The 24,677-nt window shown below is 37.5% G+C and overlaps 2 protein-coding genes across 3 annotated transcripts in view; one reads left to right on the plus strand and one right to left on the minus strand.

The window, feature by feature from the left end:
* LOC139147815 (5-oxoprolinase-like) overlaps positions 1 to 15,117 on the minus strand; it is a 38,205-nt gene extending 23,088 nt beyond the window's left edge. For both annotated transcript variants that reach the window (XM_070719025.1, XM_070719023.1), the window contains exons 1-11: positions 14,792 to 15,117; positions 11,598 to 11,789; positions 10,366 to 10,494; positions 9,874 to 9,980; positions 9,611 to 9,726; positions 8,734 to 8,866; positions 7,564 to 7,676; positions 6,926 to 7,014; positions 5,919 to 6,036; positions 2,726 to 2,868; positions 2,156 to 2,284 (exon numbers count right to left, since the gene is read on the minus strand). In XM_070719025.1, the coding sequence (XP_070575126.1) occupies positions 2,156 to 2,284; positions 2,726 to 2,868; positions 5,919 to 6,036; positions 6,926 to 7,014; positions 7,564 to 7,676; positions 8,734 to 8,866; positions 9,611 to 9,726; positions 9,874 to 9,980; positions 10,366 to 10,494; positions 11,598 to 11,789; positions 14,792 to 14,980 (1,458 nt within the window). In that variant the 5' untranslated portion in view covers positions 14,981 to 15,117. The remainder of the gene's footprint in view (positions 1 to 2,155; positions 2,285 to 2,725; positions 2,869 to 5,918; positions 6,037 to 6,925; positions 7,015 to 7,563; positions 7,677 to 8,733; positions 8,867 to 9,610; positions 9,727 to 9,873; positions 9,981 to 10,365; positions 10,495 to 11,597; positions 11,790 to 14,791) is intronic.
* A 196-nt stretch (positions 15,118 to 15,313) lies between these two features.
* Positions 15,314 to 18,851, plus strand: LOC139147821 (exosome complex component RRP41-like). Its single transcript, XM_070719030.1, has 3 exons — positions 15,314 to 15,546; positions 17,186 to 17,392; positions 18,394 to 18,851. The coding sequence occupies exons 1-3, from the start codon at positions 15,376 to 15,378 to the stop codon at positions 18,754 to 18,756; spliced, it is 741 nt and encodes a 246-aa protein (XP_070575131.1). The 5' UTR covers positions 15,314 to 15,375; the 3' UTR covers positions 18,757 to 18,851.
* Positions 18,852 to 24,677: the final 5,826 nt, after the last annotated feature.

A 24,677-nucleotide genomic window follows, 5' to 3' on the forward strand; every position in this document is an offset into this window, starting at 1 on the left:
TGGAATTAGTCTGAATATCTCTACCAAATATCAATGCAGTCTGTTCAGCGGTTTTTGACTTTTTGTCGTTTACGGAAAATGGACACTGTCCACCACCGGTTGAAGCTAACCCTATATCACAACTTCCAGATGTGATAATGACCTATGGTCATTATGTTAAAAAATACCGCCAATGGCGCTTGGACATAATGACCGCCTAGTATTATCGGCATTTATCAACAACCACACTCACTGTGAATTAGACAGACCACGAAGTCAATGAGCAACATATAGCTGAAAGACTATTTTTCACATTGCGATTTTAAGCTCATTTTTATGAGAAAAGAGACATGTATATGTATATGGAGAAAAAGCAGAAGACATATTTGTAAATTGTTTGTTAAGTGACAATCATATATGCATCTCTTGAAATTTTGTGGTTATAAGGTATAACAGTAGTGTAAAAATAATGAGGCATGAATAAGTTAGTAAAGCTAAGTTGACAGTAATTAAGATTACAAAATTATACACTAAGCTGGGGAAATCTGATTGAAATAAATGTTGAAAAGTAGCAAAGTCATGGTCATCTTTTGTCTAATACCTTGTGTAAGTTTACGAACTTTACATAAATCTTGGCACAGATTTGTTGCTAATGGGCAATTACTGTGTTTCAGATCATTTGAGAGCAATCTATCCATGACAGGTTTAAATTGTAATATACTTCTATTTAAAGGAGAGAAACTTCTCAAATAATTTTTTTCCCTGTAATTTGCTGTGAGAACACATGGACAGATGCTCAGGACTCTATGCTGGTGCTACCTTGATAACTAACCTACAACTTGTAACGTCATTGTCTAACCTGTTCACCCCAATTTCCCGTAGACAGGTCCACACTCTCCATTGGGCCATACCATTGTAGTGAAAGACTGTAACATGTGAGGTTGTGGATACTTAATCTCTGGAATGTCAAAGTCTGTATATTGACTCAAGGATGTTTACTTAACAAATGCCTAGGGTCATCTCAAAAGTGAGAATCTAAACTATGAAATATGTTTTTTTTAATGCTTTTGATGCCCAAAAGACCATAGAAATCTCTTATACTTCGAATCAGCCATCCTGCATATTTCTAACATTCATCAAAACCTCATTTCTGTTCAACAACTCATAAAACAGTCCACAATGCAGGATTGGTGTACATTCCAAAACTACATATATGAAAGACCCCTAAAATCAATTAGATAAAAAGGGGGGTTAGAAATTTCCCAAACTATCTAACCGGTGCTCCATTTGGCTCCATTTTTCTGAATTAGAACCTTGGAACCAGTCTATGTATCGGTATCAAATATCAACGCAGTCTGTTCAGCAGTTTTTGACTTTTTGTCGTTTACGGAAATGGACGACATCAAACACCGGTTGAAACCACCTCTATATCACAACTTCCAGTTGTGATAAAAAGAGTTGTGGATTGTATGAGAGTGGGCAGGTTTCTCTTTGAGTAGTGATACATGTGTGTATGCCATTATGAAAGTTTGTGAGTCTTGATTTGGCCGATATGTGTTCTGGTTTCAAGTGTTTTTTGTCTTACCTAAAAGTTCCTTCACCATTTACTGAATGAGGTGAAACCATAGAACGTCATTGACACAAGTTTCTTGTTAGAAACAATCTTTATGAATGAGATTAAAAAAAGCAGAAGGGAAAGACAACCCTGACGTGAATTGGATAATATCATCCTTCTTCCTTCCGCTGAACAGTGGGGGAAAATAAAAAAAAAAATGTAAAAAAACATGACAGCAGTACATGAGAGCAACTTCATTGGAAAGGATTTGGCAGCTAACAAATAACAAGGTATTATACACATAATAACAGACTTCACAAGTTACTTCAGCAATTCATTTACCATCAATGCAAGACTTAGCAGACACAGGCACACAGACCCTGACTAGATGATCACATTGGAATTCTAGACAGCGAGCGCTAAAGTTCTACAAATGATAGAACATGACAAAATAATAACAACAGAGCAGAAACAATCCCCACTCAGAAGCTAGCGTTAAATTGTGTGCATACTGGCTAGGATGTACAACTCATGATCTCTGCCAATATCTGTATTTACATCTATGTTCAGGGGAAAACAGGTATCAAATTGTCCCTCTTGCCGGTGAAATATGCCCATTACCTGTGTCAGAGCTCTGATTGGTCGGCACATACTTTCATTAGCAACACGTATGAATCCCATAGCAACCTCTTCTACTGACATGGCATCTTTGTGAGCTCCTTCAGGTTGACTTGAGAGAAATTCATTGACCTGGACAGTGATCAAGAAATGAATAACCATTTTACTATTAGTTGATAATTCTACGTTTTATACCAATTGCCTTGTCTAAAAAAGTTTTTTTGTAGAAAATGTCAAGAAAATGAAATTTTAAAATGTCTTTATTTTGGTCTGCATTGGTAATTAGAGGCTTTTTGGAACAAAGTAAAAATTAGAAAAGGCTATTTGGGGAGAGCAGCACAAATTGATCACAGTATTTTTTTAAAATTACTGCCAACCTGCTCGGCAAATTACTTTTGAATGTTTTTTACGAATACAGTAATTATCAAGTACCAAAAGTGTCAGCTTAAGAGAGTATCATCATACCACAAGCTTTGAACCTTAAATTTGTGTGTGTATAATTGGTCAAAATAAAGTCTTTAGTACATTACATATTTATCTAATCTTTTATGGCAAAAGACATGATGATCTTACTTCTCTTGCAAGTTTCTCGAATGCAGCATGAGTTGCTTCCTTGTCAAGGGCTTGGTCTTCGTTTGGTCCGAATATTTTTGGGAAATAGTCTGGCAGAATTCTGCCGAGTACAAGATTGGCATCCGTGACACAGAGTGGACCACCTGAGGTGGAAAACAAAATGACTAGTAACTGTGTGGAAAGTGACTTTGCAAAACCCTCTGTACAAATTCACAACGTCTATGAACACAATCACCCTATACTTCTACAGAGGTCTATAGCTTTACTAGAAAAAGAAAAGATTGAAGTTTTGGATCTGAATTTGTTTTATGTAAGGATTAAGGTCCCTCGCGGAGCATTATACAGAAAACATCTACCTCTGCAACAGATTTCCATGTAGCCATTTAAAAAATCAGACTAAAAATGCTTTCACAGCTGTTGGGAACATTAAGGCCCACTTCTGATCAAATAAAATTTTAAACTTGAAACAAGCGTCACCAGACTATCAAAAATAGCGTCAATGACACTGTAGCTCCCATCCTGGACTATTTAGTGTTTGTTCTCTGGTCAGATATTTGAACATGTGCGAAAGGGATAAAGTGCATGAAGTGAAAATACTTAAATGAAATGTACTGGAGACAGTGAAATATGTTTAATGTAATTATTCAGAATATAAAATGGAAAAAATACAGAATTAGATATATCGAATACTGTGATACAACCATTAACTCAACAAGTCATTTACAATGACATAGTCCCCACTTGTAATAGGAGTATTAGTCTTGATGGGGCAGGAAAATGTGGTCATTAAGAAGTACCGTATCACTGGAGTGTATATGTTAAGATCTATGGGCACATAGGTCTATGTTGTTGTTCCCAATTTGAAACACATGAGGCATGTCTAAGTTATGGTTCTAAATCGGGAAAAAAGATCAGACCTCTAGCAGTATTGGCCAGCCAAGAAATACATATGCGCATTATAAATGAGGTACAAGATGTGACATCTTAAGGTCTAATATCCTATCAAAATTGGAGGGTATAGAACTTGTGGTTACTGAAATATGCATATATATGTATAATCAAGGTCAAAGGTCATCGAGGTCACATGACATTTTGAAAAAAAAAATTATATTGCTAATTAATCCCTATATGCCAAAAAATCAGATCTCTAGCTCTATTCGCTTGCCCAGAATTAGATGTGTACATAATTAATGAGGTAAAGCGTGTGTTGTCATAAGGTCTCCCATCCTACTAAGTACAAAGGACATAGCACTTGTGGTTACTTATTTATTGACATATATATATATTTTAGGTAAAAGGTCATCGAGGTCACATGACATTTGGTCAAAAAATTTCTCTCCTATAGTTATCCCTACATACCAAAAATCAGACATCCAGCTCTATTGGCTCGCTCAGAATGAGATATGCGCATAATTATTGAGGTACAGTATGTGGCGTCATAAGGTGTCCAATCATACCAAACATGAAGGGTGTAGCACTTGTGGTTACCGAGTTATGGAAAATATGTATATTTGAGGTCAAAGGTCACCGAGGTCACGTGACATTTTGTCAAAAAAATTGTTTTGCTAAGTTATCCCTATATACCAAAAATCAGACCTCTAGCTCTATTGGCTCGCTCAAAATTAGATATGTGCATAATTAATGAGGTACAATATGTGGCGTCATAAGCTGTCCCATCATATCATACATGAAGGGTGTAGCACTTGTAGTTACTGACTTATGGACAAATATGTATATTTGAGGTCAAAGGTCACCGAGGTCACATGACATTTTGTCAAAAAAATTGTATTGCTAAGTTATCCCTATATACCAAAAATCAGACCTCTAGCTCTATTGGCTCGCTCAAAATTAGATATGCACATAATTAATGAGGTACAATATGTGGCGTCATATGGTGTCCCATCATACCATACATGAAGGCTGTAGCACTTGTGGTTACTGAGTTATGGACAAATATGTATATTTGAGGTCAAAGGTCACCGAGGTCACGTGACATTTTGTCAAAAAAATTGTATTGCTAAGTTATCCCTATATACCAAAAATCAGACCTCTAGCTCTATTGGCTCGCTCAAAATTAGATATGTGCATAATTAATAAGGTACAATATGTGGCGTCATAAGCTGTCCCATCATACCATATGTGAAGGGTGGTAGCACTTGTGGTTACTGAGTTATGGACAAATATGTATATTTGAGATCAAAGGTCATCAAGGTCACATGACATTTTGTCAAAATATCCGAGATATCTGTGTGAACGGATGGACTCACGGATGGACGAACAGACGGACATGACCCAATCTATAAGCTCACTGGACTTCATCCGTGGGGACTAAAAATTGTGTCACTGCATCCTTTTTGCAATATGAATACGATGAGAAACTAAATTTTTATTTTTCGTGGCCTTATACATGGGAGTCTATGGAGATCTGCCTTATACATGGGAGTCTATGGACGTGTAAACTAAAAATATGCAAATTTCACCACGATTTGCCCAATTTGGCAAAGGTCACTCCTATGCACTTCCATACCAAGTTTCAAATCAATCGGACTTGTGGTTTCAGAGCAGGAGATTTTTTGACCAAAATGGGAGAAAATTACAAAAAATTCATGAAAAATAGCAAGTCCAAGATACTGACCCAAGATGTGCACAATCATTTCATGTCAGCCCAAAGTACTTACATGCTAATTTTTCATGTAATCTGCTCAGTGGTTATTGAGTTTTTTCAATTTTGACTGTTTTTACATTTTTTCACTTAATTTGCATATTTTTGGCAATGACAACTTCATTTGAACAAAATCTCATCTACAGCCCATCATCCATGTACACACCTAATATCAAGATGAAATGTACAGCGGTTTTGGAGTTTTTGATGTTGACGGACAGACATACAGACATACAGACATACAGACATTTCCCTAGCCTATAAGAATAGCTTCCATTGCCATATATACATATGGCTATGGGAGCTAAAAATATACAAGTTATGAGCCAAATATATACATGTAGTTGGTATTAGCATGATTGAGAAATAATAAGTATTGTTGTACCAAATTTGCACCACAATTTTCACCTTCCTTTAAATCTTTTGAATGTTGTTGCACAATTTTAAGACATTTTAATTATGAATGTCCATATTCTTCGAAAGCACAAATTAATCACACATTCTTGCTACATGTATCAAAGTCATTTTTACCTTTTCTATAGCAAGTTGGTCCAGGATGTGCACCAGCTGATTCTGGTCCTACGACAAACAAACCTGAACGAAACATCAGCATGGATCCTCCACCAGCTGCCACTGTGTTAATATCAAGCTGTTTTAAAGACAGATAATACAGAATTCAATTCTTGATACAGAGTGTACTTTATGTAGTGATGTTTGCTACCTTAAGTATCCAAAAACTTCTTTTCTGTATAATTTCAAAGACAAAATGGCAGCAGTAACAAGTCCAACTGCAATGGTTCTACTCCGGAATAAAAAGGACGCGATGCGTACTCCGTTCTACATACTCAGTATGCCCAAATAATCACGTGATGCCGGTACAAACAAACCCACGTGTGTACTGAACGAGTATGGAAATGCACGTACGTCTGTGCGCGTTTGCGCACATGGCTTTGTTTGTACCGTGGTCGATTCGAATTCCGAGTTTGGCCTATTGTCTATACCTGACTGGTGAGCTTCATCAAATTTGGGACAATTGTCCTGCTATTTCATATTTTTTTTATAATAATGACACAGCAAGAAACCTTGTGATATACAATAATTGATGTCAAAAACAGAGATGAGAAATAAAGAGGAACTTATCTATGACACGGTAACAGTGGCTGAGGTTAAAGGTCAATGCTACTGTAAAGGGTAAATTTTTATTGACAGTGATACTATAGATGAAGTTAGGAATGTTTGAAGTTTGAAGATTATCATCTGATTGGCACTGAGGCAAACATCATGCTATACGAAAGCAGACAGCTACTTCAGTCATGAGAGGTCAAAGGTTACTCTTACTGAAACAGGAAGTGAAAGTGAAAGTGGAATATACATCATAAAGTAAGTCTACTGGTAATACATGTAACAACAATAGCCTGCAGGGACTTTGCCCGTGGTCTTTGATTTAGATACTTGCATACATTTCCACTGGCAAGGTGAAATTTACAAGATCTTAATATAGTCACTGGTGTAAGGAGTTGATTCTGCAATAAACAAACCTGTGGTGCCTGTATGGTAACTCCTGCCGTGGTTGTTTCAAAGACATGTTCATACTGGCCATCAAATCTACTGACATCAGTGGATGTGCCTGCAAAAGAAGCAAAGAAAATCTGACTACAGCTTCCAATCTCAAAGTATAAGCTATCTGTGATATGGGAATTGATATAGTGTATACTGCAAGGAGCATAATGCAAGGAGATCTGTCAGCACTGCTGTAGGATTCATATTCTGAACAAATAAAATCTTTGAAGTGTTTTCTGTTTCATAACGTGTACCCCAAAGAAATGATCCCTTACTGGCACAACAATTTTTTTCTCACAAAACTGCATGAAGTAGGCACTTGGAGAACCTTTTCCCCTGCAGAAATCTTGCTTTCCATGATGGAAAACATGTTGTAAAACACTCTGTCAAAGGTTACCTTTCTGATTCTAGTGCTCCAGTGGGATATAAATCAAACTCAATGCTTGTATGAAAGCTAATATACTTTTAATTGTCACACAGTATCAACCAACAAATTACAGTAATACACAAATAAATTATTTGGTGACTGGTGAATAACAGCAGGATGCCTACTCTACCTAACTTTTCATAGACAAAAATAGTTTCTTTTGTTAGGAACCTAGGTCTGGTTTCATACCTCCCATGTCAAATCCAATTACAGGTAGATTGGACTCTTTCTTGTAGGTTGTGACTGCATAGCCCACCACACCTCCAGCTGGACCAGATAGTATAGCCCTTGATCCATTAAATCTGTCAAAGGCAACACGTAGTGTACAACTGTCAGAGTTGCAAGGCTAAAGGAGTTGACATTTGTCTTTGGATTAAGTTTCTTTACTGTGAAGTCTCTATAGGTCAAATATAAATTTGTCTTTGGACTGAGAGAAAAAATTTTAAAGCCTCTAGCACTCCATGGATTTCAAATTTCAGTACATCATTCAGTCAAAGTCTTCACCACTAACAAACAATATTTAAGCAATAAATCACACCCAGTGATGGTATACCACAAGATTTTGACCAGTTCACGACATATATGCACGAGCGATAGCGAGTGCATACATGAAGTGAAATGGTCAAAATCGAGTGGTATACTGTCGCTGGGTGTGATTTATTGCTAAAATATCATAACAGTATATTGAAACTCTGGCATGGAACGTCATAAAAGGACATTTCCTCAAGCCAAGAGCTAGTGTGCATGCCAGCTGTGGTATATCGCCAATATACCAAGGTTCTCTTTGCTTCTCGACCAATCAGAATGCTGTATTTGCACCATCAATATACTGGTATGATACAATTCCAAATATTGTTGTTTTGAATTTGAACACTTTGTTTGAAGCAAATACCAAACAGCTGTAGCTTTTACTTATTTTTTTCATCACAGTTTCTTGTTCTACTGACTACTTCCCAAAGCATATTTAGATGCACAGTATTCAGCCTGTCAACTTAGCCTGTATACCGTAATTGTTGTTGTTGACCTGTGAATTTGGATCCAGGCTAGAATTCACATGTAAACAATAACAGTGCATTCTACACGTACAGACACTGTGTTGACAAGTAGGTGTTTCAACGTGCTTTGAGGAGTAGAACAAGAAGTTGCAATTGACATACAACACAGAGATAGTGAAAAAGATCATCAAACATTAACCTAATATATTCTGAAGAGTGACTGACATTGTATTTTCATGAAACCATGATTGGACAAACGAAATTCACAGAACTTGATAATGAAAGTATGGCATAAACAAATTCAAATCTTCAACAAGGCAAAGGAAATACCAGTGAGAAAAGAGCCATAATCCAAGTGACCTACTTCTGCATGGGTGTCAGACCACCATCTGACTGCATGAACAGAACTCGACATCCTTCAAGTTCATTCTGAAAGCCTGACGCAAAGCTTGTCACATATCTCTTGATGTGGGGAGTCAAATATGCATCAGCACATGCTGTTGGTGAAAGAGAAATCAATAAAATAGAGAAAACTGGTATTTTCAAAGAGTGGGGCCTCGCTACAGCATCGACTCTTTCACAATCATTTCAAATATGGTAACAAACACTGTATGATTATTTAAATATGTATTTCAAGTTAATCAACAGCCATCTCAAAAATGGAACTCCATGGTTCAGGAAATGCGTTAACTTGTGTTTCATGTACACTTTGTGGAAACTTTGTCTGTTTTAAAAGTGAAAGTGAATGGCTATTCCTTGAATACAATCTTGACATGTTAGAATTATCGTTGGCTATATGGGCCTGAACCCCATCATATTGGGGTGATTCAGATACGATACCAGATAATCCAATATGAAAGAGATCAATTCTGTGAAAGTATTTGTTCTAATCAAAAATTTTCAAGCCACATCAAAGTGTAACTCAACCTGTTCAAGTTTACATGATGGGTTGTCTCTGCTGATTTTTTGCCCCAGTCGATGAAAGCAAGAGCCGGTACAGCAGAGAGCAAGCAAAGATACAGACTGTCTCTCTACAAATGATTTTAATCAGATTGAGCGCCATTGACATCCTGTGCTCCTCTGTCAGCAGAAATGACTAAATAAATGTTATTGAAACTTGACCAAAATATCACTGGTTTGTCTTTACTGAGATGCTACAGTCAAATGAACCAATACAGTATACATGGTTACAGGCCTTACACCCTGACATGAACACAACCATGGCTCAAATACAAGCCTACCTGTGTAACCTCGTGGGACGGCTCTGACCATTGGCATGACATGACTGGATAGGGAAACATGAGTGAAGCCCATCTCTTTGGCTAAATTACCTACTTCATTCTCATGTCCATCAAACCTATGAAACAAATAAAAAGACTGTTTTTACAATGTCACAATCACTGACTGGTGGGCTTATATTTGTAGTTCACGTGAAATTTGGCTGGAAGTACACTGAATGTTGGCCGTTACTTATAAACTCACTCCAAAAAAATTACAGACTTACGTGTAGGAATGTAACAATACAACAGCAAGACTCTTGATGCCTTTGTCCAGCACTTTCTGAAAGTCTTTCCTGAGCTGTTCCTTGTCAATTTCTTGCCATACATCTAACTGAGCAAAATGGTACATAAAACATGGTTATTCATACCTGTACATTTCGAGCATGCATTTTCAGTCAAGTCAATATGGTTACTGCAAGTAGGTTACTGTATCCTAACTTGATTGTATCAATCAAACTGTTGTGGACAGAATCAGTTAATCACTATGAACAATTGTTTCAGCCAAATCACTAAAAGTACGGGAAAATGAACAAATAATAATTTTTCCCCAGGCCTTGTTGTCTATTGGTAATCTGTTTATTTCAGATAAAATTTCTTAGATTGGTTACACATGGAACAAATCTTCTGTAACACAACTAATGAAAAAGTCATCTTTCAAGTGACAAAAAACACCAGATATGAAAGCGAATCTACACATCCTGTATATTTCTACATACCTTCTCTCCTGTTATTCCAGTTACTGCTCTCAAATTATTCTTTTCCAGTTGGCATTTATCTTGTTGCAGGATTAACCTTTCTTGAACTTCAATGATTTCTTCATACAGCACATCTGGGGTTACAATTTCCTAGAAATATGACACCAACTTAAATTTAGAACTCTGTAAGCTGTAAAATATTTCATGTATTTTCCTGTATTTGTATTAAATTTGTTTGATACACTTTCTTGTTCTTCTCCAAAGTCATGCTGATATTCCAAATGTTAAATAACAGCAGCGCCTGTGTGTATATTAATGTCCTATTACTAGATTAGAATCATAAACCCTTGAAAACTTAACATAGAGTCATACCAAATATATATATATATATATATATATATATATTATATATATATATATATATATATATACATATATATATATATATATATATATACAAATGTATATATATATATATATATATATATATATATATATATATATATATATATATATATATATCAGACTCACAACCATATACCCATGGTAATTGTTTTATAGAACAAAACTGATAAAAATATCATCACGAAATTACAGGTGTTTCTCGGAATAATGTTTTTCTTAGCAACTGTATCCACATGTATAGAATTAAGTCATTCTTGATATTTTTTTATATCTGAAACCAGGAACTTCAGAGAATTTGTAGTTTTTGAATTGATGGAAATGATTATTTAGTGCTTAAATTGGAGGGGGGGGGGGTAGAGATCTATTGACAGAGCCATTATCAAAACCATGTGTACTATCAAACACATCTTCTGCATTACCAATTTTCAAATATATTTATCATAACCAACATAGTCTAAACCAATGGTTAGTGACTACAGGACTACTATCAAAGCAAAGCTAACATTCCTGCAACCTGTAACGTTGCTTTTCTATCTGTCTGCCTACTAATGACACAAGCAGTATGACAAAGGACAACTGCATTGACTTTGTAAAAGCTCCTTGGCACTGGAAAATGCTCAGTGGATTTGTTAGAATTTTTGGAAGGAGTAACATGGCAATTCAAATAACTGACAGCAGTAATTGAAATACGTACTTGCTTCTGCATAATTTTTTCTTTGTTGATAAAATCTCACAATAGACCTTTTGGTCAATAAGAGTTATGATAAGAAATTGAAGGTAAGAAGAAAGTGACAATGTATTGTAAGGTACAGCAGTATCCTCAGTTTGAGAACAAATCAATTACTTACCAAATCAAATATCTTTGGTCTTGATTGGTTTCCAATGTACAACAAGTCTTTGAAACCTTTGGTGATTGCCAGAGCAGTTGGTTCTCCCTTCCTTTCCAGCAAAGCATTGGTGGCAACTGTGGTTCCCATTCTGATCCACTCAATAAGTGACGTATCTAATGGTTCCTTGGCTGGCATTGATTTGCCTGTTTCCTGAACACACATTGCACAGTTGAAAGCGTTTTTTTTCTTTTGTGTATATGTATAAATGAACGTCCATTGGAGAGAACATGTCGCAAACTCTAATTTTACGACTTTTTGTGTTTTACAACAGCAAGAACGATTGTTTTGCGATGTCGGGTGGATTTTCAAGGGTTTTCAGAAAAAAAAAACTTCTCAGAGTTGAAGGACTTACAATTGTAGGCGTTTACAGACGTAATGAAATAGGTTTTCAAGCTTGAATTGTCCAGAGCATAGTTAATTCAACTGCAGGTGCACTTGCCCGTGGGACGGGAAGTATATTGATTTTACTTGCCCGAACGCAAAATTCACCAGCCACGGGCGCGGGCGTCGGGTGATAGGAATTTTTGAGCCCTGTACTGGCTAATGAATTGCAAGTATTTATTGTTATTTAAATGACGCAGGCTGACTGTTTTCTATTAGTGCCGTAAAGTGGTATGCCCATGACAGTGGTTGCCATTCTCTTTTTGCAAGTGGGGATGACGGTCGACTTCACTCGAGAGTGTAATTGCACCTTGTGCTTGGTAAATAGATGTAAACTGTATTTGGAGCCATGGATCTCGGCAGTGCTTAGTGTGAAACCCATTAATCAACCCAAGGTTGAAAAAGTACAAGTTTACATCGTAGTCGAAACGGGCTCAGTCGACCAAGGAGGCCACATATTGCAGCTACGTAGTAGTGCCTGAGATGCAGACAGTTTCAAATTACGTGACCTTGGTTGTTAGGGATTGGCTCTCACTTACAGAAAACAAATCTGCACTGACTGAGTAATGAAAACGATACTTGAATCTGCTTTCTTCACACATACATTTATCAAAATAAAACTTTGAAAGACGGCTATGCTCAGTGAGTAAACATGTAAACAGGTAAAAGGGTTGCAGATGTACATGTGCGTATGCATTGGCAGATAAACACTAGCAGAGCAGTGCTACCGGTAGTTGTTTGTGATTTCAGCTTGATAATAAAGAGCAGCAGCCAGCCATGCACATTGTAAATTAAAGACATTATTGAATGGAGAAAATCTGAAAGTCACACAATCTTATTAATCTTATGCAAAGATGTTAATTTGGATTAGGTTGTGGCAAAATTCCAAATTCAAAGATGTTTAATTTCTAGATGGCCAAACCTACAGAAAAGACAAAAGTATTCTCACATTTCTTGTGCTACATTTCAGATTTGATAATGGTCCTTCATTTTAACAAAATGTAGTTCGTGTTTCAATATGCTTTTTTCTTTTTGGATTCACTTACTATGCCCAAACTCTTGCTCTCTGTTACAAATTACTGGTACAATTATTAGAAATTTAGAGCAAGCAATTTTTCCTCTCGGGCAAGTAAAAAATGAAAAATCACGTGTCCCACGGCTTGAAAGTTTAAAAAATTGTCTTTGAGGCCTCCAGTATTGGTCGACTTTCTGTGACATGTACTCAACATATTTCCAAGAATTTATAAAGTAGAAACAATATGTGGCAATGACAAAATGTTTTATTATACCGATCACATGATGTGTTAAAATGCCACCAGATTTTTCATAATTGCCACCTGATTTCATATCCGGTGGCAAACTTTTGCCACTTGAAATAAAAAAAAAAAAAAAAAAAAAAAAAAAAAAAAAAATATATATATATATATATATATATATATATATATATATATATATATATATATATATATATATATATATATATATATATAATATATATATATATATATATATATGTATATATGTATGTGTATATATATATATGTATATATATATATATATATATATATAGATAGATATATATATATAATATATATATATATATATATATATATATATATATATATATATATGTTCACTGTTTGTGTCTGTCTGTCTGTGTCTAACAGAGACACTGACACACACAAACAAATTATTACATGTTTATCAGTGCTTCACCATTGAGGTATGTCTTTTGGTACCTCCATGGTTTCACTGATCATTTGCATGACATGTCGTGTATGATTGTGCAGGACACTGTATTAAAAACCACAGGGGACCCAGAGATCTGCTTGTTGTTGACCAATAAAATTCAACAAACATAATTGTTTGTATTGTTGTGTCATAAGAAACGATACAAGGACACTATCATTATTTGACCCGGTGCAACTCTCTCCCAACGTACAACGTGGGTGGAGGGACGGTGGTACAACACAACACAATAGTTATGTTCATTGAATTTTATTGGTCAACGACAACTACAACAACAACTATAACACGACTAATTAACATAAACAACATTCAAACAATGATAACAACAACCAGATTTCTGGGTCCCCTGTGTTAAAACGAGGTAGGCTCCATTGCAGCACTTTGGGAATTTGTATAAATTTAGTTACCATGCGCGTTTACCTAGCTAGAGCGTGGCTGCAGTCAGTGTTTCGCTCCGTGCAGCATATAACAGAACTTCTTCCCTGACTGCTCTCTAAACGCAGATAAGATCTCGCCTCAAACCCCCCTTGTGGTCTATGAATGATTATCCACGATACACCAGTTTTAATCTGCAGCATATTGTAAACTCACGAGCGCACTGCATGTATCAATCTTTCCCGAAGGTGAAAGCCACCCAGGAAATAGGGGTAATAAATCAAAATTACCATAAGAAAATAACAACCAATGGAGATTACATGACACGCACAGGCAAATAAAAATACACACAAAACTGTGGCCGGGAGGAAGGGTTGGAGCAAACAGGTAGGTAATTATGTGACAGAAATTAGTTTAAGTTTAAACATCAATTCTGACATTCTGTCACCAATTACCTACCTGTTTGTACGTGATAACCATACGATACAATAGCTGAGCAAACAAGAAAAATTGCATGTCATCGTGCATGACTTGCGTATATAATGATCGGATCGTTGCGTACTTGCAATGAAGTGACGATATCGTCTGCATTCTGCATACAGAGCTGACTAACAAATTTGTCCGCTGAAAACTGACACTACCCTCACCTCTTCCAGTATTCGTCGAATGCCTTCTCTCGGCGCGTCAGGGTAATTGCTTGGGTCTTCGGACAGCAACTTCATCACTCGAACTTTCCCTCCTGGACATCTGGCGTAGATATCGGTGAAGGTTCCACCGCGGTCGATTGCGAAGCAAAACTTGTTGATCGCGGAGTTCAACGCCTTTCGCCCTGCCATTTTGTGAGTTTTTGCGAAACAAGCGAGATAACGAGCCGACAGACTGGCGTGTGCAGGCAAGGCGTAGCGTGATGTGTTCAAGTTTCAGACGACGGAGACGGGCATGTACTGACCTCAAAGCTGTATGACCCCAAAAGGTTATCTTTGCCTCGTTCTTCGCTAAGCTTTCGTACCAATATTAATTTAGATGTACTTCAATTCATAGTTTATAAAAAGACAACATGGACTACATATATTAAATTTGTAGGGTGAATTTTATATAAAAGGTCTACTACTCATGAACTAAACAAGAGTTCACGGGTAGGATAACAATATATATTGAACGAGGTGGGAAAACGGAAGTAGCTGACGTGTGTTGTTTTTCATGCCTGGAATTCGCCGAAGTGCTCGAAAAAATGGCAGGTATTGAACTGTTGTCCGACCAGGGTTTTCGAGCCGATGGACGAAGACCACATGAACTACGCAAGATCAGATGTCGTCTTGGTGTTTTTCAACAAGCCGATGGATCTGCGTATGTTGAGCAAGGCAACACCAAAGTTCTTGCGACAGTGTACGGACCTCACGAGGTTTGTAACTGTAATGTAATGAACCATGTACGTCGATGGTTGAGCCAGTACACAAACCGTGATTGAACCAACAATGACGTGTGTGTGCTACCTCCACAGCGGGTCACCGTGTTGTACGACCGTGTTTTACCACTACACATGGTTTAATACTCACTACAACCATCGTATCCCTCAATATCTCTCACTCAATATTCTCGATACTCATTTTCGAGTGCTATCTGTTTGCTGGGTCATAGCAATAGCATGGAGGTAGCAGAGTCTCTGTTACCTCCATGGTCTTAGCATGGGGGTAGCAGGGATGCAACTTCCACGGCATGCAGTTTGCTATTGTCTGAGTCAGGATGTGTCGATGTCGAATACGCGGTTGTGTTCAGTTCTCTCATGGATGTATTTCATGTTTAGACTGGCTTGGCATATGGTTGATATAGCCATGACAAATAGCCGTCAAAATCTGAGTATCCAACAATTTGATTGCCTAGACCCTGTACGTCGCTTACGGCCTCCGTGTTTCCGACCCCACTCGGAGGCAGAAAGGCCGTAAGCGACGCATAGGGTCTAGGTAGCTGCAAAATTGTAGCGCTACGGTGAGGCGGTCGGTGATTTTTGGTTTTTACGACTTCGCTCACCAGTAGCGCTGCAATGCCGATGGCCCTGTAGAGGTGAAAATAAGCGCACCCCATTGGACAAGGCGTGTTGATGTGATTACCAACTTCTGGTAATGGCGGCTCCCAGAAACACCGATGCCCTACGCACGCCCAATGTTTATGGAACGCGATTGACGCGTTTGAACAAATTCCAAACCCAATAAACGACAAGATTAGTGAAGTATAGTATTGAGTCTTCAGTGGTGTTAAATGAGTACGACCAAATGCAGTAAATGTGTAGCATTTCACATCAACACACCTTGTCCAGTGAGGTGCGCTCATTTTCACCTCTACAGGGCCATCGGCATTGTAGCGCTACTTGTGAGCGAAGGTCGCAAAAACCAAAAATCACCGACCGCCTCACCGTAGCGCTACAATTTTGCAGCTAAGGGTCTAGGCAAAGAATTTGATTGCTCAATTTAATGTGCTGCTGCTATTGTTTTTAGTGAGTCTCTGCTTTAAAAGGGTTGCAACAAATAAATAAATAAGTGAAAAAGTTGTCTTTCTCTCTTCTGTGTATATTTTGAATTTTAAAATGCACATCTCTTACTCTGACTGAGTGTCCAATCTCTTGACTATGGCATATTGTATTTGCAAGGTTTTGTATTTTTATGTTCCAATGTGCTCCATAAAAAAATGGTGTGTTTGTTCATTTAAACTAGATCTACCACTGATCTACCACTTGCAGGAGCTCTTATGGTGTAAGAAAAATCTTCATGGTCTAAGTTTTTTGAAAATTGAAAGTAAATGAAACTCGCAAATCTTGTTTTTGTCACAGGGATAGTGGCCATTTTCATTTTAAATTTCAAATATCGGGAAATGTTGGGTAATTTGTTTCCCAGAAGCAAAGTTTGCATGGTGACTATTTTACTATTGATTCTGAAAGAGAATGGTTGAAAGATTCCTTGAAGAAAGTTTGAGCAAAAGAGTATGTCTTTCACTTTTGAGGTTTATGCCACCACCATAATGAATTCATCTCTTGCTTTTCACTTTAGACCACCGGCAGCAGAGCCAGGATACTACACGATAAAGTACTCATAAATTGCCAGTACAGTATGGCAACATTCAGTACTGGTGAAAGGAAGAGGCGACCCAAGGGAGACAGAAGGTCACAGGAGATGTCAGTCAATCTTAGACGTACCTTTGAGGCTGCAATTTTAACACAGCTTTACCCAAGATCACAGATTGACATTTATGTTCAGGTGTGTTAAGAGGCAATAAATGTGATTTATAAAATAAAAAAGATTTCACATAAGGTATCTGTGTCTGTAGCAAAAGGTGTGTTTTCCGTAAGTTTTCTATAAACTTGGAAGTATTCATTGTGTATCCTATGTCAGTTCCTTGTATATCCTTTCTTCTGAACTTGTTCATGAATTGGAAATGTGTCAGTCCATTATTTTGTATATTGTTAGTATCAAATTTGTGAAACATGACCAATCTGATTTAAATCTGATGTAGAGATGTGGGTCCTGTTTTACAACTGTACTGCAGTCTGTACTTCATGGTCTTCCCATCTCTATCATAGTATCATGAAAAAAGTTGAAAGTAAAGGCCACAGAATAGACTGACAGTAGCCATCTCAAAATCGGATTTTAATCAGATTGAAAGAATGATATTTATTTGTGCAAAGTGTATTTATTAGCTTTATTTCATTTGCCAATCATTGGAATAACTCAGTGTTAATGGAACATCATACACTTATTCATTCACTCTATGATCATAGTAACTCTGGATCCATTGGCAGCACATGGGGCGGGCAGGTTTTACATTCGGACACGTCATGTCCTCATGGCTCCCCACCACCACTTTGGCCCGGTCTATAGAAAAACCCGGTGAGCATGCCACTCTGAAAAATACAAAATGGTCTGTCTGTTTTCAATACAAACAGCTCTTGCATGGGTATTTTTTGGAATACTACAAAAAGAATATTTCAGGGCTCTTTCATTTGATTCCTTGTCATTTATGACCAAGTTTTGGCCAATTATTAGAGTTGTAGCTCACGCAAATCAAAAGAGTGGTGTGTTCACAAGGTATTTCTGGGGATTTGGCCATGTGGGGCATAAAGCATGTGAATGTCAAAACAGGCAGTCCCACATTCTCTGCAAATGGTTCCAGGCATAATCATCCGGGTTAGCCTCGTGATTTTAAAATCATTTTCATTCAGGTCCATCTCAAGCAGCTTTCACTTTTGTTACAATTCCAGATACTGCAATCGGATGGTGGGAATTATTGTGCCTGTGTTAACGCTGCCACTCTGGCTGTCATAGATGCAGGAATACCTATGCGGGACTATGTATGTGCGTGTTCATCAAGCCTCATAGAGGACACACCAGTCGTAGACATTAGTTATCTGGAAGAATCCGCAGGGGGACCGGAAATGGTCGTGGCTATTCTACCACGATCAGAACAGATTGTCCTGTTCCAGCAGAACTCTCGGCTGCATGCTGATAATTTGGAAAAAGTTCTTGACATCGGAATTCAGGGTTGTAAAGACATTTTCGCTGTGTTGGACCAAGCTGCCAAAGAACATGTCACAGAAGTGACAAACATGATGACGTTGACCTAGCAAAGTTTAGTCACCGCTTTTAGTGTTCACTGTATTTCCACAGTGCTAACAGCTTTGAATTTCTGATGTTCTATGGAATAAATGACATTTTCATATATGGTGTGCGTGTGAATTTTTACACTTATCTCAGTCTGAGTACTCTTATGAAAACAAAAGTAATTATTTATATAGGTTAAATGAGTTTACCAGTTTGCATCCCTGATTCAGGATTTAGATATTACCGGTAGCATTTTCTACACATGAGTGCTCTTCCACAGTCAGCATGCCACCATATACCGCACAGTATGCATATTGGCCATGTCGAAGCCTAATTGAAAAGCCTCATGATCACTCAAGTCACCATGCAGTAACACTTTTTCAGAGGTTTAAGAAAATTTCCAGTGACTCCATTTACAGCCGATGACTGCAATAGCGATTTTTTTACCTTGATATAAAATGCAGTACCAGTGCCCTGACAGAGGCTTTTTTTGTTCGTTGTACCAAGTTTTGAGAAGGGTACAGTATGTGACAGGGTATTGTGAGTGATTTTAGCAGGTAGTGCTTTTAGATATGCTATAGCTAAGCTTCTTTGGATGTGTCAATTTTCACCCCAGGAATGCATCTTTCTTTAGATGCTGAAATATGAACTTCTTTGATAGTGTGAATTTCACCCTCAATTCCCTGTTAGACATGACAGTTCCCACCATTCATGATAGATAACGATAGGTTCGGGCCAAACCTAGACTGGAAGATCCGTCGCTCGAGCGCACTCTCTGCGCTCCCCCCTCGTAAGAGGAGGGGAGTATAGGGAGCGTCCTCAAGATGGATCTTTCAGTCTAGGCCAAACCATGATGGTGAAAGGGTTTGCAAATAAAGCAGATACTGGGTAGGTCGAATTATGTCAGCCATTCCTGTTTAAAGGGGAAGTTCACCAAGGCTAATATTGTCTGTGTGCTCGCTGTGGGGTCACTTATTCCGGTAAAGCTATTTTTGCTGTTCATAACTTGTGCGATTTTTCATAAAAAGGACAAAAATATTGCAGGAAATTGCAGCTCAAGGCTTCATCAACTTGGAGGGACAAAGTCACCCATTTTTCAAGAATTTTGCTTGATACGAGATACTACTTTATTGTTTGACATGTTGAAAGATACTGATTGAATAGGTGACCATGCATATATTCGACCCTGGTTTTAGACACGATACATGAAACCATCGCGAAAATGAATTAATGGTCATGACCAATAATTCATTTTCGCGCTGGTTTCATTTAAATTGTCTAAAACCGGGGTCGAATATATACATGGTCACCCATTCATTATCTTTCAACATGCCGAACAACATAGGTAGTATCTCGTATCAAACAAAATTCATTAAAAATGGGCAACTTTGTCCCATTAATGTGTTTTGAATCATGAGGGAAAAAAAGCACCAAGCTTGGCGTTTTAATCACATGATTATGGCAGCGACCGTCTGATGAGTATGGCACTGTACATGTCAACTCACTCATGTTCACACCAGGCTATGCGTATTTGCATAATATAAACAATAGTTATGCAAATACGCAGAGGCGAGCCTGGTGTGATCATGAACGACAATGCCATATCCATTTGAAGATGGTCCCTGCCATATCACGTGATGAAAGTGCCAAGCTTGGTCTAAATTGCAACTTCCGCCACTACTTTTATCCATTTTTGTGAAAAATTGCGTGAGTTATAAATGGCTTAAATGCCTTTTCCGGAATAAGCAACCCCAAAGCTAGCATATATTTAATAATCAGCCTAGGTAAACTTTATTCCTATTTAACTAATTACAATTCACTGAACAAACAATAACAACAGAAAAAACAGTAACGACTCACATGGTTACTCTTCTACAACAACATATAACCATCAGCCACTCCTAATAAAATGTGAGCATTTTGCAATAAAGACTTTGATCAAACTGCGGTCAATGTCTATATTACCACAGCTGCTCTGCGGCACATAGTTTTTGCTTCTCTGGATTTTATTTCAGAAAATCATTCGTGGCATTCCTGCATACATGTACTGGGGATTCGAATTGTTGGTCACCATGGCCATGACAGAAAAATAGAAGGAGTTTGTGACATGGTTATCGATAATCCCTAATTAGCCATAAACATTCAACCTATCATAATATTTGTGACATCACACCACAACACTTAAAATAGTATAGTTTAGCTTAAGTGGTATTAGACAAGTATTTTTCTGTGAATAACTGTTATATTACGTAGAACACGCCTCGGGTACAGATATTCGGACTCTCAAACTTTTACAATTCTTTTCTGATAAACCACTTGTTGGGTTCATTTTAAAGCTTGGTGCAAGAAAACTTTTCACTGGCTTAGTTTTTTCGTCAATAGAAAATTTTATTTTTTCTCCATAGAGTTAACACAGCGATGCCGGCCATTTTGAATACCAAGGAACGCCCCTTTGACCATATATGGGCATATTTAGATTACAGGTATATGGTCAAAGGGGCGTTCCTTGGTATTCAAAATGGCCGGCATCGCTGTGTTAACTCTATGGAGAAAAAATAAAATTTTCTATTGACGAAAAAACTAAGCCAGTGAAAAGTTTTCTTGCACCAAGCTTTAAAATGAACCCAACAAGTGGATACCTTTAATATGGTTTGAATTATTTTGATATTAAAAATGAATTTTCAAGGCACCAGATTTTAATATTCAGATTAATATGAAACAATTTGTTTCAAATATGTTCAATGAGTATTAGTGTACGTAGCCTTATACACCCTATTCGTCGCCTTCGGCCTTCATCGCCACTCCACTCACACTCTGGAAGGCCGAAAGCGACGAAAAGGGCTAGGCTATGGTATACCGTATAGGCGAGTCACAAAACCCGGACCGAGATGAGACTAGACGAGACCAAAATGGCCCCTCAGGCCAGGCGTTGTAAATACATCATATATTTATTTAATCTTTAATTCAGACATAAAAAAAACGTCCATATAAAAACATAAAAGAAAATGACAAGACAACAACAAAAAAACCCACTTAATATAAAATATTAATCCAATGAGCTTGTAGTCCATAAAACCGCCTGTCACATGCAACAAGGCTGTTAATCAAAACATTAGTACTATTTTGCAAACGGACTCTAAAATTATGAGCAGCCCGTCTTCGTAAAACAGACAAGCAATTCATTGAATTATCAGCAAAAACTTTTGAAGCACTAGCGTATCTTGAAAAACCAAAAAGTCTCCGTAGAGCATTATTATGACAAACAGTAATACTTCGTATAACACCAACATTAAAATCGCACCACAGATGATTACCATAAATGTTATTACAGAATGCATTAAAAAGACGAGATTTCACCTCAACAGAGCAATGGTAAAATTTTCTAAGAATCATATTAGCTCTGCCACACAGTGCTCTACGTTGCCTTAAGATATCAGTGTCATCACGAAGGTCACGTGTGAAGACATGGCCCAAATAAGTAAACCAAGAGACAAATTCAATTGAAACGTTACACAACTCAATTGATGGAATTACAGAAAGATTGTTTGACGATTTAAAATGAATACATTTTGATTTGCGAGAGTTATACCTCATATCATGGTCAGAAGCGTAATTTTCACAAATTTGAAGAAGTCTACGAAGTCCTTTAACTGCATGACGGGGCAGCAACACACATGTCATCAGCGTAAGAAAGATTATTAAGCATAACTCCTCCAACTTCGCAACCCACTCCAGCATTAGAAAGTTTTACATTTAAAGCATCAACATAAACATTAAAAAGAAATGGTGAAAGTATTCCACCTTGGCGAACTCCATTACCTACATTAAACGATTGTGACAGTGAATTTGACCAACGAATACAAAATTTTTGACAAGAGAACCAATTTGTTAAAAGGCGGATGATATACGTGTGGATAGACCTGTCAATCAATTTCTTGAGAAGGGTCCAATGATTGACTCGATCGAACGCCTTTTCTGCATCGAGAAAGCAAACAAACACAGAGCTACCATTCTGTCTGTAATATCTGATAGTTTCTTTCAATAGAAAGATACACATGTCAGTTCCATGCGCCTTTTTAAATCCAAATTGATTGCCAGTTGTGTGTAACTTGGTTTCACACCTGTTAAGAAGAATGTACTCGAGTATCTTAGAAGACATACAAGTTAATGCTATAGGGCGGTAATTGTTCTTATTTGAAAGATCGGCGGTCTTGTCTTTAATTACAGGAACAAGTATCACTTTCGCAAGATTAGCTGGAACATGGCCATGAACAAGTAAAGCAGAGAAACATAGTGCAAGATGCACCTGTAATCTTTTACTGGCAAATTTGAAATGCTCGGCACTAAGGCCATCAGCACCTGGAGACTTCCCAACCGGAAGACGGGAGAAAATCTTTTCCATTTCATCTACATTTATGATTAACGAATCAGAGTAGGCCACCGACTTAATTGAATTCATAACATCACATTTGTGTTTGGTATTGTCAACTGAGTTCAAGAGTTGTTTGAAGTGGGTACCCCACATGTCAGCAATTTTCTGATCACCTGTCACATTGTTGACGTTTGTAGGTAGCGGCACTCGTTTGTTATTTAAATCAGCTACGGCAGCCCAGAATTGTCTGTTATCATTTTCAAGGAGAGAGCGAGCCATTCCATGTACGATTTCGTTCTTCTTCTTTCCGACATTGTCTAAGGGCATACTTAAATTTCGCACGACATTTACGCATATAATCAAAGACAGGTCCAAAGCGTGGCCTAGAGTTATTATTCCATGCAGCATAAGCTTGCCGAGCTTCAATGTGTGCCTCCTTGACTGAATCATTCCATCCGGGTACAGGATGACAACGAGTGTTTTTCTTACCTGTGAAAACATCACTGCTTGCTCTGCCTAGGGCGTCACAGATATTATAATTATAAGAATTAATTAAATGTTCATGATTTTCACTTTTACAGTCACAATTTTTGCAATTAATAGCATCAATAGGCACTGTTAAGTTTAGTAAGTAAAACTCAGTACGATCTAAGTATTCGTTAATGCAGTCACCATTTACTGATGACCAGTTAATACCAGTCCAGGACTCCTTAGATCTGTCAATTGTATCATTGACGCTTGTGACTTTGAAAGAGCAATTAAAGGTCAAAGGCAGGTGATCTGAGGAAAAATAGTCATTGAGGATGGACATATTGTTAATTTTCTTGAAAGCTGCTTCAGTACAAATGCAGTGATCTAGCCAGGAGGTAGACCCGTGTACGTCACTGATATACGTAAAATTATGCAAATTTGCGCCAAGATGAATAAAATCTGCAATGACGTAATTATTCTGATTACAAAAAGCATCTAGTTCTTGTCCAAATCTTCTACTAGGGTCTGCATTCAGATCCCCTGCTACAAGAACATACGGAGTTTGTGCATCTAGGATGATGGAATCAATTTTACCCAGATATTCACAAAAATCTTCAAAATGATCACTGCAGTCAGTAGGCAAATAAACACAGAGTATAAGACATGGTCCCACTTCAGTTGACAATTCCACACCAATAATCCTGGGATCCCCGTACGTTTTCACTGATACAATTGAGAGTATGATTTACGCCACAATATCGCAGTTCCACCGTACGGTCTACCTGAAGTGATATCATTATTGCAGTCCATTGCTGACACCCCAAATGCGTGGAAATCGTTATGAATTGTAGAGAGTAATGTAAGATCATCATTATACAGCCAATGTTCCTGAAGTAAGCATATATCCACGTTTTCACACAATTTTCGCACTTCAGCAACAGAACTTTTAATCGAACGGCAATTAAAAGTAGCTATCCTCACCATAATTATTTATTTTTATACAACACTACAGAAAGCTTGCAGTTTGTTGAGAGTACGTGTCAAAGATCGATGCACAAAGCAAGAGATAGCACAATCAACAATTGGAACAACTGAAAACAT

Source organism: Ptychodera flava, chromosome 13, assembly GCF_041260155.1.
Source record: "Ptychodera flava strain L36383 chromosome 13, AS_Pfla_20210202, whole genome shotgun sequence".
Lineage (NCBI taxonomy): Eukaryota > Metazoa > Hemichordata > Enteropneusta > Ptychoderidae > Ptychodera > Ptychodera flava.